Raw genomic sequence first — 13674 nt, 5'->3', positions numbered from 1 at the left:
CAACCCCACGGGTCACCTCGTCCGACCCTCAATCCAACCTTCCAATGGGAGGACAGCGTCTCCGCCTCCCGCCCCGGATCAATCTGCTAGTTTGGATCCAAGGCGTCCACTTGTGTGTGGATGAGTTCTTCCTATCCACTCAGAGCTGGTCCGGGCCGGCTCAGAGCTGGTCCGGGCCGGCTCAGAGCTGGTCCGGGCCGGCTCAGAGCTCTTCCGGGTCAGAGCTGGTCAGAACCGGTCCGGGTCAGAGCTGGTCAGAACCGGTCCGGGTCAGAGCTGGTCTGGTCCGGGTCAGGGCTGGTCAGAACCGGTCCGGGTCAGAGCTGGTCAGAACCGGTCCGGGTCAGAGCTGGTCTGGTCCGGGTCAGGGCTGGTCAGAACCGGTCCGGGTCAGAGCTGGTCAGAACCGGTCCGGGTCAGAGCTGGTCTGGGTCAGAGCTTGTCAGAACCGGTCCGTGTCAGAGCTGGTCCGGGTCAGAGCTGGTCCGGGTCAGAGCTGGTCCGGGTCAGAGCTGGTCCGGGTCAGAGCTGGTCCGGGTCAGAGCTGGTCAGAACCGGTCCGTGTCAGAGCTGGTCCGGGTCAGAGCTGGTCAGAGCTGGTCCGGGTCAGAGCTGGTCAGAACCGGTCCGGGTCAGAGCTAGGCTCTGCTCTCCTCTGAGCCCTCGATGCCCAGCAGGGCCTGGACCGCCTCTAGCGGGACCCCCTCTGGGGTCTGGATGTGCATGGTGGTCCCGTCGGGCCCCTCCACGATTACGATCTGGTCTGGAGCCCCGGGCCCCTGCTCCACCCCCCCCTCCAACCCCAGGGGGGCGGCGGGGGGGACAGAGTCCTCTTTGACGCTGGCTGGAGTCGGGGTGGTAACCGTGGCGACGCTCTGCTGAGTGACGGCTGGGGTCGGCGCGGAGACCCTGGCGACAATCTGAGTGATGGGTAGAGTCGAGGCGGCGACCGTGGCGACGGCTTGAGTGACGGCTGGAGTGGGGCCGGTAACCGTGGCAACAGCCGGCTGTGGCCCTGCACCGGTCTCCGGGTGCATCAGTGGGGGCGCGTCCCCGGGGGCCGCCCCGGTGTCCATGGGCTCCCCCTCGCTGTCGGGGGCCAGGCTGTTTGACAGGTGGTCCTGGATCAGCTCCATGGGGGTGATGGAGCTCAGGAGGGAGGAGGAGGTCAGGGAGGTGGGCGAGGGAGTGATGGAGGTCAGAGAGGAGGAGGAGGGAGTGATGGAGGTCAGGGAGGAGGAGGAGGGAGTGATGGAGGTCAGAGAGGAGGAGGTCAGGGAGGTGGAGGTCAGAGAGGAGGAGGAGGGAGTGATGGAGGTCAGAGAGGAGGTGGTCAGGGAGGTGGAGGTCAGAGAGGAGGAGGAGGGAGTGATGGAGGTCAGAGAGGAGGAGGAGGAGGGAGTGATGGAGGTCAGAGAGGAGGAGGAGGTCAGGGAGGTGGAGGGAGTAAGGGTCTGGGGAGGCGTAGGAAGCAGCAGGGTGGAGGAGCTGGAACAAAGAGAAACATGACGGTGTTACTAAACCGCTAAACGCTGCAACGGTTCTCAAATTAAATGAGGTTCTATCCGAGGTCATCTCCGTCACATGGAGGTCTGAGAGAGGAGTCATCTCCGTCACGTGGAGGTCTGAGAGAGGAGTCATCTCCGTCACGTGGAGGTCTGAGAGAGGAGTCATCTCCGTCACGTGGAGGTCTGAGAGAGGAGTCATCTCCGTCACGTGGAGGTCTGAGAGAGGAGTCATCTCCGTCACGTGGAGGTCTGAGAGAAGAGTCATCTCCGTCACGTGGAGGTCTGAGAGAGGAGTCATCTCCGTCACATGGAGGTGTGAGAGAGGAGTCATCTCCGTCACATGGAGGTGTGAGAGAGGAGTCATCTCCGTCACATGGAGGTGTGAGAGAGGAGTCATCTCCGTCACATGGAGGTCTGAGAGAGGAGTAATCTCCGTCACATGGAGGTGTGAGAGAGGAGTCATCTCCGTCACATGGAGGTGTGAGAGAGGAGTCATCTCCGTCACATGGAGGTCTGAGAGAGGAGTCATCTCCGTCACATGGAGGTCTGAGAGAGGAGTCATCTCCGTCACATGGAGGCGGTAGCTACCTGGAGGAGGGCGTGGAGGGGGTGGGGGGGAGAACCCTGGTTCCAACTGTAACTGAAGAAGACAAAAGTACATGATGTGAAAATACCATATTACATTTTTCTAATCCGAACTCAAACTATCGAAGAACCCCAACTCCTCTACCCCAAAGAAAACCTTACCCAATCTCATCAGAACCCCTTAACGTTAACCTCATCAGAACCCCTTAACCTTAACAGAACTAGGGGTGTGAACGGTTACAAAAAAATTGTAAACGGTTACACAACCCCTTTTCTTCCATGTACACGGTTAACCGCTTTTTTTATTAATTAATGATTGTTGTTTTTTTTAGAGTGGACCGCAGTCGCGCTATAGGGGGATAATTTGTTTATCAACGCGGCGGACGCGCGAGCAGAATGATCGCAAAAAGAAAATTTGTTTGACCGGTTGCCATGGTTATCTCCGTGTGGTTAATTTGCAGTTGCGGTGTTAATTAGGATGTTGTCAGCTTACTGTTACATTAAACTGTAATCAGAAAACGGTTATATGCTAAAGACCCTAGAGTATCTGTGGTATAAAGACTGGGAAGAATTTCGAATTATAAATATGTAAACTTTATGTTGAAATTATGGACCGTCGCGATTCCCATTGAAACAATGGCGCGGTGATTTATTTTTCTTTTTTACGTTTTTTTTTCTGTGGTGCAGTCTGTGGTGAAGCAGTCTGTGGTGAAGGCGAGAGAGTAGCCAGCATTCTCTGGTTGAATCAGGGCTTTTATCTTGTCCACAATCTTGTGGTAAACTGATTGCAGCTTCTCAGTTCGGTAATACTTCTCACTTTTCAGTGCATATCGTGGCTCTGCTGCAGCCATGAGGCGCTTAAAGCCAACATCAGACACCACCGTGAACGGCTGGTTGTCAGTGACCATCATTTCTATGACTAGTTTGTCCATTAGTTTCGACCTGTCATCTGAGTTTGCCCACTTTCTTTGTTTCTGAAACATGTCCTCTATTGTTGGCTGAGATGAAGTTGCCTCATCCTGATGAGATTCAGATTCCCGTTTCTTCTGTGCTGTTTCATACAACTCCGGGTGATGAATCCTAAGATGGCATCACAGGTTTGAGGTATTTTTGTTTTTCCCCGTTATTGCTCCCACACCTTCATTGCATGTATTAGACTGCCTTCCCTGGTGTTGGTTGAGTGTAATACTTCAAAACTGCACTTTTAGACTTAAGTCTATCCATCTACTATAAGGGTTTGAAAAAACGAGAGAGTTAAAAGTGGGGCCACATGCTGACATTTGCTCAGCTCATCATGCTTAATTTACTACAGCATTTGGGAAGCCTGTAGTTGACTTTATTATGTAAATGTTATATTTTAACAACATGTGATAGCAGGGACCCTGTCATTCAAAACTAGGCTGCTACATTAATGACGATTAATGTAACTATAGCTGAAAAAATAGTACAATAGCAATAGGAGAGACTATTCATCCCTGAACACCATGCAGTTCATGTAGGCTTCATAATGCAGTTACATTATGTATTAAGTCTTGAACAGCAATATCCTGCTCCTCTCCACAAAATACTTTCAAAGACAGCCTCAGGACACATGATATATCTCACAATGTGTCATTTTCTGCTGCTTGGGATCTCTCAATCAACACAGACAAAAAGTAAAGTAAAATAACTTGGCAGTTTAACAGCCATTATTGCCCCACAATTTTCTCTCAGACAGACGGTGCTTTGCTGTCAGTTTCTGCAGCGTCTCATGTGACACACACACACACACAATTCTCTAGCCATCCCCTCATCGTGCTTCCCTGCAATAAAACTGAATTTTACTCTCTCACACACACACACACTTCTTACTTTTATCACTGACTATTTCCCTATCAATATTATCAGCAACCTTGTTTCAAGTGATTAAACCATTAAAAACACTAAATAGCCTACAGCATCTTCACTTTAATAATCAGTGTTTATCATAGGAACAGACAGCTGCTGCTAACGTATTGGGCCTCACAGTAACGTTAGTAGTCGTGAGTTGTAGAGTTTCGCTACAGTCTGCTGAGCGTCTAGAGCCAGAGAAGGAGAAAGCAGACCGCTGGGCTAACGTTACGCTAAAAGCTAATCAGCCTTCACCTTAAAGCCTAAGGGCTCGAGGGGTCTCCGTTGTTACGCAGTTGAATAGCGCATTACGCAGTTGTAGAAGTATAACCACCGCTTAACGTGCTTCCCTGCAATAAAACTGGACTGAATTGAGTTTATTAGGTTTTTACTCTCTCACTCACACAGACTTCTACTATCACAGACTATTTCCATATCGATATTATCAGCAACCTTGTTTCCAGCGATTAACAGGCTTGCCTGGACGGACTGCAAGCGAGCAGAGCTGCCGCTTATGTTTATATAACGTTAATGGGCTCACAGTAATGTTAATGTTATTGTAGTTGTGAGTTGTAGAGGACTGGGATGTTTGTTACAATTTCGGGAGAGTTTGCTGCCTTAACTTACCTAACCAAACCAGACAAAACCTTTTCTCTTCTCCTCCGTGTGTGTGAGCACTGTGCATGCAAATCTTTCATTGCTGATTGGGGCTGTTACCCCAACCAACTGCCATCTGACGGTTGGTTGTGTAGTGTCATGTAGTGTAGTGTCGTGTAGCGTTGTGTAGCCGGTACCTTTGGTGGGGTTCTCTATTCCATTCTGCTGGACAGGAACTATGATCTCCCTCTTGAACCTCTTGGACGGGGGGAGCATCTTGGTGTTCTGGAACCAAGGGAAGAAATGATCACCCCTGATTCCAGGACACTAGTGGTATATTCTCAAGTATTGAGGAGATAGAAGAGGAGGGATTTCTACGATGTATTTACAGATTACAGTATTTAGATGTAGAAGAGGGTAAATGCTACAATAACTGACCAACTGTTTTCGTTTTAGTTCAGCGGACAATAGGTAGGCATGAGATGGATTACCATATTATATTCATTGTACAACGTGTGAAATATTTGTGGATGTAGATTACTTCCATATTTACCTCCATGTAGCGTATGTTCTTGGTTGCCAGGTTGGATGAGCTTTGAGCTGAACCGGGGACCACTTTGAGCTTGTTCACCTCGTCGAAGATCCCCAGTGATTTAGCGACCTGTAGTACAAGCATTCATTATGATGCGATATAAAGTCTGCCACGCAGCCGTAGGAAAAGACAAGGAGCATTTCTAATCATTGTAAAGAAAAACAAGGTTTTAACCCAATCTTTCAACCAAAGAATTGCCAATCTTAACTAACTGGGTTCACAACCTATATCCTAGAGGTACAGTGGGGCAAAAAAGTATTTAGTCAGCCACCAATTGTGCAAGTTCTCCCACTTAAAAAGATGAGAGAGGCCTGTAATTTTTATCATAGGTATACCTCAGCTATGAGAGACAAAATGAAAAAAAAAAATCTAGAAAATCACATTGTCTGATTTTTCAAGAATTTATTTGCAAATTATGGGGGAAAATAAGTATTTGGTCAATAACAATAGGTCATCTCAATACTTTGTTACATGCCCTTTGTTGGCAATGACAGAGGTCAAACGTTTTCTGTAAGTCTTTACAAGGTTTTCACACACTATTTTGGCTATTTTGGTATTTTGGCCCATTCCTCCATGCAGATCTCCTCTAGAGCAGTGATGTCTTTGGGCCTTCGCTGGGCAACACAGACTTTCAACTCCCTCCAAAGATTTTCTATGGGGTTGAGATCTGGAGACTGGCTAGGCCACTCCAGGACCTTGAAATGCTTCTTACGAAGCCACTCCTTCGTTGCCCGGGCGGTGTGTTTGGGGTCATTGTCATGCTGAAAGACCCAGCCACGTTTCATCTTCAGTGCCCTTGCTGATGGAAGGAGGTTTTCACTCAAAATCTCACGATACATGGCCCCATTCATTCTTTCCGTCACACGGATCAGACGTCCTGGTCCCTTGGCAGAAAAACAGCCCCAAAGCATGATGTTTCCACCCCCATGCTTCACTGTAGGTATGGTGTTCTTTGGATGCAACTCAGCATTCTTTCTCCTCCAAACATGACAAGTTGAGTTTTTACCATAAAGTTCTATTTTGGTTTCATCTGACCATATGACATTCTCCCAATCCTGTTCTGGATCATCCAAATGCTCTCTAGCAAACTTCAAACGGGCCCGGACATGCAGTGGCTTTAGCAGGGGGACACGTCTGGCACTGCAGGATTTGAGTCCCTGGCGGCGTAGTGTGTTAGTGATGGTAGCCTTTGTTACTTTGGTCCCAGCTCTCTGGAGGTTATTCACTAGGTCCCCCCGTGTGGTTCTGGGATTTTTGTTCACCGTTCTTGTGATCATTTTGACCCCACAGGGTGAGATCTTGCATGCAGCCCCAGATCGAGGGAGATTTTCAGTGGTCTTGTATGTATTCCATTTCCTAATAATTGCTCCCACAGTTGATTTCTTCACACCAAGCTGCTTACCTATTGCAGATTCAGACTTCCCAGCCTGGTGCAGGTCTACAATTGTGTTTCTGGTGTCCTTTGACAGCTCTTTGGTCTTGGCCATAGTGGAGTTTGGAGTGTGACTGTTTGAGGTTGTGGACAGGTGTCTTTTATACTGATAAGGAGTTCAAACAGGTGCCATTAATACAGGTAACGAGTGGAGGACAGAGGAGCCTCTTAAAGAATAAGTTACAGGTCTGTGACAGCCAGAAATCTTGCTGGTTTGTAGGTGACCAAATACTTATTTTCCACCATAATTTGCAAATAAATTCTTAAAAAATCAGACAATGTGATTTTCTGGATTTTTTTTTTTTTTTCATTTTGTCTCTCATAGCTGAGGTTTACCTATGATGAAAATTACAGGCCTCTCTCGTCTTTTTAAGTGGGAGAACTTGCACAATTGGTGACTGACTAAATACTTTTTTGCCCCACTGTATATATATTATATTAAAGGTTTACCCCTACATTAAAAGCATACTCCTATAATAAAGGCTTGCCGCTATTCCAAAAGCAGTCCCATATATATTAAAAGCGTACCTCTATATTAAAGTTGTACATCTATATTAAAAGCTTGACTCTATATTAAAAGCGTCCCTTTATATTAAAAGCGTACGTCCATATTAAAAGCATACCTGCATATTAAAGGCGTCCCTTTATATTAAACGCATACCTCTACATTAAATGTGTACCTTTATTTTGAAAGCGTACCTCTATATTAAAGGCATCCCTTTATATTAAAGCCCTACCTCTATATTAAAACCGTACCTATATATTAAAAGAGTACCTCTATATTGAATGTGAACCTCTATTTTGAAAGCGCTCTGCGTACCTCTATATTAAAAGCGTAGCTCCATATTAAAGGCGTCCCTTTATATTAAAGCCATACCTCTATATTAAATGTGTACCTCTATATTAAATGTGTACCTTTATTTTGAAAGCGTACCTCTATATTGCGGACTTCCAGGGCCGTGTTCATGCCCTGGGGGTTGCAGATGTACTCCTGGGCCATCTTGCGGACCTGCCCTTGTAAAGACTCGAACTCCCGGTACACGTCAGGGAAATGGGGCTTGGCAGGACCCTTCTCAACCTGCAGCGACACACAACCACAACACGCACTTTGTTACCTTAGAGTAGACAATCCCCTATCTGCTCCTTACAGACGTACTCACTGTTCAGTTTGCTCAAAAGAGCGTCTGCCAAATGACTCTATATTTGGGAATAGTAATACTAGCTATTGTAATATTTGTAAATAGTAATAGTAATCATAAGTAAATAGTAAAAGTACTAATAGTAATCATCAGTAAATAGTAAAAGTAGTAAAAAGTAATCATCAGTAAATAGTAAAAGTAGTAAAAAGTAATCATCAGTAAATAGTAAAAGTAATAAATAGTGATAGTAATCATTACTAATGAGTCAGTAGTACTAATGAGTCAGTAGTACTAATGAGTCAGTGGTGCTAATGAGTCAGTGGTGCTAATGAGTCAGTGGTGCTAATGAGTCAGTGGTGCTGGTTCTCAGTGGCTGTACCTTGGCCAGCAGCAGCTCCCAGAGGGTCAGGGCTTTGGCCAGACGGGGCAGGACCACCTCCAGCAGCTCCTGGTCCTCACATTGCTCCACCAGCTACACACACACACACACACACACACACACACATATATATACACTTAATGTACACACCAATGGACCTTCAGTAAAACACACACACATAAAGAGGATAACAAACCTCTTGCAATCTCTCTTCTCTCCGCCAGACAGACAGACAGACAGACAGACAGACAGACAGACAGACAGACAGACAGACAGACAGACAGACAGACAGACAGACCTCTTGCAGTCTCTCTTTCCTCCTCTCCGTCTGTTGCTCTAAGCTGGCTCTGGCGCCCCCCAGCTTTGGAGGTCTGCCTCTGCGACCCCGCCTGCCTGGGACGCCCACCAGCACCTGGGGGACAGGACACCTTCATGACCACCATGGCACTCAAAGAACCGCAAGGCCTTGTTCACACTACGAGCGTCCGTCCGTCCGTCCGTCCGTCCGTCCGTCGACGGATGTCCGAGGGCGTGCCTGCCCTATAGGGGACTAGTCTTCGTAGACGCATACTGCAGCCAAACAAATCGCTTCCCGCTACAAAGAGGGATGTGTGGATGTAAATACTAAAAGGTGACGCAAACAACAGGTGACTAAAAACAATCCCATCATTCCACATTTCCTTAAAAAATATAAACGGCCGGATTTTTCCTGCTTCTTATTGCAAAATGGATCCAGTAGACGCGTGGAGTGGATCTGATTGGCCGACGGATCTGGGGCTGCCTGAAAGGGCCACGGAGCTGAATGGACGGACGGACGGACCCACAATGCATTTTGCGCGCGCCCCATGCAAAGTCAATGAGATCCGACGACGGACGGAGGTAGTGTGAATGGGCCCTAGTAACCCCCATAATGCATGGACCTCGGGCCGAGACTCTCACATGGGGGATTAAAAGCATATTTTAGAATGGGGTACACAACACTCATACGCACACCATGGGTGGGGGGGGGGGGGGGGGTTAAGGGTGACACGTTATACCACCAGGTGTGTGTGTGTGTGTGTGGTTAGCCGTTACAAGCCGTTTTGAAAACCTGCGTGTTCTGACATCACTAGTGGGACATCACTAGTGATGTCCCACTAGTGATGTCAGAACACGCAGGTTTTCAAAACGGCTTGTAACGGCTAACCACACACACACACACCTGGTGGTATAACGTGTCCCCTTTAACACAACTCTGACACACACACCTTGGGTGGGGGTCCGGCAGGGCGGCCCCTGCCTCTGCCACGGCCCCGTCCCCGTCCGCGGCCCCTGGGTCGTCCCGGGCCCCTGGACTGGACCCCCCTGAGGCCCACAGCTGCGGCCGGGCCCCCGTCACTCTGGGGAGGAGAAGCAGGCGTCAGGACACTTCATTGGTGCACAGCAAGAGACCCCGCCCCCCCCCCCCGTCTGGACCCTCCGCTGCCTTTAAATGGATGGACACTCGGGGTCCCACTCAGGTCCTGTTCGACCGCTGAATCAAACCCCATTTTTACTTCAGTTTGTATTTATTTATCACCATTGATTATTTTCTTTATGTAAATGTACGCATTCCACCGTGAAGCACTTTTGAGAGGAGATAAGACAGAAAGACAGTAGAAGGACGGACAGACAGACAGCAGAAGGTGGAGTGAGACAGACAGTAGAAGGTGGAGCGAGACAGACAGAAGGACGAGGAGACAGACAGTAGAAGGTGGAGCAGACAAACAGTAGAAGGTGGAGCAGACAGACAGAAGGTGGAGCAGACAGACAGTAGAAGGTGGAGAGAGACAGACGGTACGAGGTGGAGCAGACCTTTATCGATGCGTCGTCGTCGGCATCTTCCTCCTCCTCCTCATCCTCCTCCTCCTTCTTCTTCTCCTCCTTCTTCTTCTCCTCCCCTTTCTCCTCCTCCTTGGGGAGGGAGTCTCCGTCCTCCTCCACCTCCTCCTTGCTGTCGGGGCGGGGCCCGGCCGGCTCCTGGGCGGCGCCGGCCGGGGGCGCGGCCGCTGCCGGGGCGGTGCTGGGGAGGGGTACAGGCACTCCGTGGGTGGGGTTCAGCTTGAAGTGGCGGTTGAGCCCCCCGTGGCCGATGTAGGCCTTGTCGCAGCTCTTGCACTGGAAGGCCTTGGACTTGTGTCCGCTGCCGGAGGAGGGGGCTCCCTCGCGGCCCTCCTCGCCCTCCTCCTCCACGCTCATCTCAGAGTAGTCGTCCGAGTCCGAGGGGTGGCTCTCGGCCAGGTCCTCGTTCTTGATGAACTTGTAGTCCTTGGCTTTGTACTTGGGGGGCCGGGAGACGCGCCCCGACCGCGTCTGCACCTTCAGCGGCTTCTTCTCGCGGCTCTTGCTCTTCTTCTCCCGCTCCTTCACCTTCTCTTTGGCCGGCGGCGGCAGCGTCGGAGGGGGGCGGGCGCTCGCCACGACGGCGGTGGGGGTCGCGCCCGCCGCCGCCGTCGCCACAGCCGTCGGCGCGGCAACCGCCACGGGAGACTTGGCGGGACATTTGATGGCGACCGTCTTCCCGTTGGTCGGAGACTTGACGGCGGGGAGGGTGGAAGTGGGCGTGGTCTTCAGGAGGCGTACGGGGGAGGGGACCGCCTTGGTGACCGTCATGGCGACCTGGGCTTGCGTGCCGGTGATCTTGTGCACGGGGAGGGTGAGTGTGGTGGTAGTCTGCCCCGCCATCTTCTGCAGCATGGGCACCAGGGAGCCCACCACGGGGTTGGGGCCCTGAAGCAGCAGCTGGATGGGCGGTTCCCCGGGGTTCTGCTGCAGGTAGAACTGCTGGCCCTGCTGGGCCACTATTGGCTGGATGTGGATGATCTGGGAGCTGCTCACGCTGCCGTTGGCTGAGACCTTGATGTGCTGCTGATTGACAGCCATGTTGTTCTGCTGGGGGAAGGTGATGGTGGTCATGGGCTTCAACTCCTGTTTGGGAGGAACCTGGATCTGGATTCTGATTGGCTCAGGCTGGAGACGCAAAAAAAACCTTCATTTATGAGTGTAAGAGCCAATTTTAGTTTATTTTCAATTTGTAAAGGTGTGTTATTTTTAGTGCTATATCTATAAGTAAGGAATCGTTTTGAATAATACTTAATATGTTTTAGTTTTGCGTTTAGTCAGTTTGCGTTGTCTATTGTTGTTTTACGACCGATTACTGCCGTAACTGGTGGTTCTGCGCCTGACTGTTAGAGTAATGTTTCTATGTTGGTTTTTTGAGAACGGAGAAGTTGGTAGGTGTGGATCGAAATAAGTTTTTGACCGTCGTCGTCGTGTTTCCATGGCATGTTCTATTGGATGAACATGTAAAAGCAAAAGGGATCGTAACTTTGAACATCTATTCGGTATTGGACCGAAGAACATGTAAACTTGGATTACCTGATGTTTTTGTTTTTTTTGGATAAATAAACCCTGCACAAGTTATCCTGCTTCCTCGTGAGTTCTATGGGTTCTTTTGGAATACAATTGGATACGACACACGCGTCAAAGCATCGAATTACAACAACCTACCAACTATATGGCCTTTATGGTTAGTCGGCCATAACAATGAGTATATATGACTTATTTGAATAGACTTTGAATATATGATTGAACATCTGTCCACCATTATGAATGCATTCTAACCCCATCACACCCTGGCCCCTACATCAGAGAAAGGAAAGACCCAGCACGGCACAATACAATGTATGATTGATATGTTTATGCACCTGTACAGTAGTCTAGTAACGTTTGAGCGTATAGGATGGTGTGTAAACTCTACTGTACTATACACATTATAAATATAGGACAGTGGGTCAACTGTAGGATAGTATTTATATAGTACGTAAACTCTAGGATAGGATAAAACAAATACTAGTTGACTCTGACCTTCTTTGGAGACAGTCTGACGGTATTGCTGGACTGTATTGCCACCTGCTTGGCCACGTTCTTCAGCTGCTGCGACGCGTGGACCTGCTGCTTCGCCCCGCTTCCCGCCGCTTCCACCGGGTTGGCTTTCAGCGTGAACAGCCCACCGGCTTCCCCGGCCACCCCCGGCTGCTCCGCCGGCTTGGCGGCTACCGCCTTCGGCTGGGCCGGGACGGGCGGGCTCTGCTGCAGCTGGGATTTGGTCACTTGGTCAATAACTTGCTGGAGTTCACTGGGCGCCAGGGTCGCGAACTGCGTGCTACTCGCAGGGATTGTTTTGATGATCTGGTTGTCAAACAGGCGGGCTGCCTCGCTGTCCGAGACCTGGACGATCTGCTGTTTGGTCAACTGCTCCACCAAAGCCTGATGCTCTTCGGCTGTCAGACCCGATCCCTCCACGAAGCTCCCGTCCGGCTGGACGTATATGATGGTGGTGTTGGAGGACAGCGCGTTGACTATGTCGGCACTGACCGTAGTGTACTCCGTGGAGGTGCCGGCGTACACCGCCTGTTCCACCTGGCCGCCGTCCACGGTGTGTGTGACTATGGAACCATCGTCCACGCTGTGTGTGACTATGGAACCATCGTCCACGCTGTGTGTTACTAGTGAACCGTCGTCCACGCTGTGTGTTACTAGTGAACCGTCGTCCACGCTGTGTGTTACTAGTGAACCGTCGTCCACGCTGTGTGTGACTATTGAACCATCTTCCACGCTGTGCGTGACTAGTGAACCATCTTCCACGGTGTGCGTGACTATTGAACCATCTTCCACCGTGCGTGAGACTAGTGAACCCTCTCCCACGGTGTGTGTGACTATGGAACCATCGTCCACGCTGGTTGTGACGAGGGGGCTCTCTCCCTCCGTCTTGGCGGTGCAGCTCTGCAGGAAGTCCGTCAAGCCCTCAGCAACTGTCACTCCCGCGGTAATTTGGCTCTTCTCGGTCGGGTCATCCGAGGGACCTTCGGTCGAGTCTATCTGGGGTGCAGGCGGTGGAACACACTCGACATCATGTTCTGCCGCCTCCGCCGAACACAATTTATTCTCCTCCTCGTTGTCCGCCATTTTGGCTCGAGAAGACTAGCCACCAGCGTCACAAGCTAAAAATAATGTGCAATAAACGGAGCCGCTCGATCGATTAGAAAAATGAATTGTAACCAGCAAAAACGTGCTCAAATAAATGTTAGCATTAATAATCGATAAAATAGACGCATTTAATGTTTGAAAACATCAACTTGTAAAATTAAAACACGAAAAGATAACGGACCGCGAAGATTTTTTTACTAGCCTAGCGTTTTCCTTCGACGGAGTCAAGAGAAAATGGTTCCCGGACTGGATCGACAACAAACTGGCCGAGCGGCAGAGATGTGACATGGCTTTGGCTTCACTGCGAGGAATTAGACACTACATACACACGTGGCACGCTATGCTCTAAATCCCTAAATAGATAAGCGTTATAACTACATCGTGAACCTATCTCGACGAATGTGCTGTTATAATTCCATTAGTACAAACAGTACATCCGAGAATACGACAGGCAGTATCGGACAATACGGTCGTCACTCCGTTCCGACTCCACCGCCGGGAATTGCCAACACCAGAGTTATCTCAGTGACGTTGTTTCCGTATCCGGCTATTCATTTTCTCGACTG

At 49.6% G+C, this 13674-nt stretch overlaps 1 protein-coding gene across 1 annotated transcript; it reads right to left on the bottom strand.

The window, feature by feature from the left end:
* Window positions 1-638: 638 nt before the first annotated feature.
* On the bottom strand, window positions 639-13586 carry znf839 (zinc finger protein 839; the record flags this gene model as incomplete). Its single annotated transcript, XM_079752537.1, has 10 exons — window positions 11987-13586; window positions 9935-11089; window positions 9349-9480; window positions 8400-8513; window positions 8102-8194; window positions 7518-7661; window positions 5113-5220; window positions 4757-4844; window positions 2097-2148; window positions 639-1488 (listed from the first exon to the last, which is right to left on the bottom strand). The coding sequence occupies exons 1-10, from the start codon at window positions 13085-13087 to the stop codon at window positions 639-641; spliced, it is 3837 nt and encodes a 1278-aa protein (XP_079608663.1). The 5' UTR covers window positions 13088-13586.
* Window positions 13587-13674: the final 88 nt, after the last annotated feature.

Source organism: Pollachius pollachius, assembly GCF_949987615.1.
Source record: "Pollachius pollachius genome assembly, chromosome: 15".
Classification (NCBI taxonomy): domain Eukaryota; kingdom Metazoa; phylum Chordata; class Actinopteri; order Gadiformes; family Gadidae; genus Pollachius; species Pollachius pollachius.
The sequence above is the reverse complement of the archived record's forward strand: the minus strand, read 5'-3'. Positions and strand labels throughout refer to the sequence as shown.